Here is a 2,686-nt window from a genome sequence, read left to right on the forward strand (position 1 = left end):
TAAAGCCTTTTCAAAACCATCTCGATTGATACCCATATTGTAATAATTTATTTCCCTTAATTGAATTTAATTGTTTAATAGATGGCAACCCTTTACATTTTCTAACCTAGATATTTATGAACCTTCTCCTCGCCGAAACAATCAGACCGCGAAAACATAGAATTTATTGGTGACAAACTTTAAGCTACTTTCTTTTATATTACATACATATGAATACACATTCATACATATATAGAATAGATGTAGTCCACAACATACAAAAAAGTAATAGATGTACTAAGGAAACAACTGGGTTTAAGCTAGATTTGTATAAAAAATTAATATGCAGGAACCTGTTTTGATTTAATACAAAAGCCTGTTAACATAAGTATTTCTTGCATGTATTCTGCATATTTTGCATATTTTTTTCATATTTTCTGCATATACAAATTTCATAGAATTCCGATGTCTAATTATTATTTTTCTAGCAGGAATAAATATTTTTATCAAAATCTTGAAGCATTTGATGTTTGAGCTTCGCTATAAATGCACGTGTTATTGAATTAATTATTTTTCATTTACTCTAAAGAAATTGTTTATCTTCCTTCTTCACCTCCTTCCCCGATTTCCCCAATCCTCCCCCGCCCTGCATCCGCCACTGATTGATTTCCCACATCACTCAATTAGGAAGACAAAAAATATATGTTAATTAAAAGTTTTAAAATTCGGTCTGTATCTAAATAAAACAAGTTTAATCAATATAGAGTAGTAAAAAAAAATATATTACAACAAAGGTTAAGTGAAGTAACGCACTTCGTAATCGTAATCGGGGCAATGCGCCGACGTTGGCGGTTTAACAGGTCTCATTGGCTTGTAGCCATATGAATGCTCTTCGCTGGAATCCTCTTCCTCACAATATCTACGCGGTGATGGTGGAGCAGGCGTCGGAGCTGGCGAATATGGCCTATAGGACTTGTGCTTTTTAAACGCAGGGGTTACAGGTGCATAGTAAGGGGAAGGAGCTGGTGGTCGGTAAGCTGGCGCAGGAGCTGGTGCAGGGGGGTGATAAGCTGGATAAGGTGCTGGTGCATAAGGTGCGGGAGTTGGTGCTGGCGGTGCATGTTTTGGCTGATAATGCGGTGCTGGTGCTGGTGTAGGCTGATAGTGGGGTGCTGGTGGTAGTGCATATGTGGGTGCTTTCGGCTCATAAGCTGGTGCAGGCTTTGGCAATTTCTTATCCTCAATTAATTCCTTTAGTTTTTCCAATTTATCATCTTTCTTCTCCAACTTTGCCGCCTCCTTCTCTTTGAAAAGGTCAAAGACTTCGAGTAGTTTATCGTCGAATTTCTCCTTTTTCGCCTCCCATTCCAGTAATTTCTTTTCAATCAGTTCACCTAGCACGTCCTCCTTTTTCTCTATTTTCTGTTCAAGCTTTTCCTTTTTCTTTTCAAATAAATTGAAAGGTTTCAGAAGTTTAATTGTGGGGAACTTCACTCTGTAATGTTCATCACTCTCATCCGGACTCGGATCCTCTTCAATGGTAATCAATTTCTTGAAGAGTGCTTCGGAGCACTGAAAGGCTGTAGTGTCACCACAAAAACAAAAAACTTATTTAAATAACGCCTCAAGCAAAACTTAAGCCTCTGTGTATTTGCATTTCTATTTACTCACCAAAAATGGCCAGTAGAGCTAGCGCCAGCTGCTTCCTTCGTTCCAAAAACATTTCTAGGTACACCTTGTGCTGTTACCCCAACACTTAATTGCCCAATATGCTTGTTGCTCTTGTGTTATATATACCTATGCATACTAAATATTTAGCCACTTTTACAAGCGCCAACCCATTTCGGAGCATTTTCCACAGATTTGTTGGAATTAGCCACTTGGCACGTTCCTAATAGTCCAAGTACTGTGTTGGTGGTGTGATAAGCGCCACTGCAGCTGTGTAGCCACGCACTCTAACCAAGTAAATGCCTGTGATAAGCCAATCGAACTTTGGTATTGCGTGACTGAATCGCAGAGGTGGCGACTTCGTTCGGGTGATAGGTATAGGCAATCTAATATATTAACTTAGTACTTAGGGCTTTTTGTAGTAGTTGGAAAGTATTTATTAAAATGCAGCACTAACTACGATGGTTTGCAGAAACTGAACTGTCATAATTTGTTGTGCTTAGGTAAACGTGGGTTGAATTTCATTGTTTGGAAGCTGAGCTTTTAAAAGTTAATATTTCAAGGTTCATAAAAATCATAAGGCTATTTTGCTTAAAGTAAGCTAAATGTTGTCACTCACTTTAGAGGACTGAACTCTCATTCCGTTTTTTTAAGTTTTCTTATAACACTATGCGACAGTCAAAATCGGGATGGGATGAAACCAACGGGAAATGTTATATCGGTAAAAAACAAGTTATACGTGGCCCGGCGTTTCGCTGGGTCAAGTCTAGGAATCGAGATATATCGATTTGAAGTTAGTAACTATCATATAGGGGAAATTGTCACCTTTGGTGGTCTTTTTTTTGACATAACTCGAGAACCACTAGTCCGATTTTGCTCAAACAAATGAAAAAAATTAAAAATTACAATTCCTTTAATTTGTTCATATAACGTTTTTCTATATAATCAACAGTTTCGATGGACGATTTTCATGATCTATGTCTCATTTTGCTTAAAGGTTATGTGACTTTGCGTGAAAGTAATACGACTTGCCTTTTTT

General features: G+C 37.6%; 1 protein-coding gene across 1 annotated transcript; it reads right to left on the minus strand.

The window, feature by feature from the left end:
• Positions 1 to 774: 774 nt before the first annotated feature.
• Positions 775 to 1,702, minus strand: LOC108373647 (extensin-like). Its single transcript, XM_017629572.1, has 2 exons — positions 1,651 to 1,702; positions 775 to 1,559 (listed from the first exon to the last, which is right to left on the minus strand). Exons 1-2 carry the CDS (start codon positions 1,700 to 1,702, stop codon positions 775 to 777), a joined length of 837 nt encoding a protein of 278 aa, XP_017485061.1.
• Between the last annotated feature and the right edge of the window lie 984 nt (positions 1,703 to 2,686).

Source organism: Rhagoletis zephyria, unplaced genomic scaffold, assembly GCF_001687245.7.
Source record: "Rhagoletis zephyria isolate East Lansing unplaced genomic scaffold, Rhagoletis_zephyria_1.1 Rzeph_scaffold_00083, whole genome shotgun sequence".
In the NCBI taxonomy this organism is placed as follows: Eukaryota; Metazoa; Arthropoda; class Insecta; order Diptera; family Tephritidae; genus Rhagoletis; species Rhagoletis zephyria.

Excerpts from the sequence above, each read along its gene's own strand:
- LOC108373647 (XM_017629572.1), bottom strand. The coding sequence starts at position 1,702 with ATGTTTTTGGAACGAAGGAAGCAGCTGGCGCTAGCTCTACTGGCCATT. Across the intron at positions 1,560-1,650 it reads AGCTCTACTGGCCATTTTTG|CCTTTCAGTGCTCCGAAGCA; the intron begins GTGAGTAAATAG and ends GTGACACTACAG.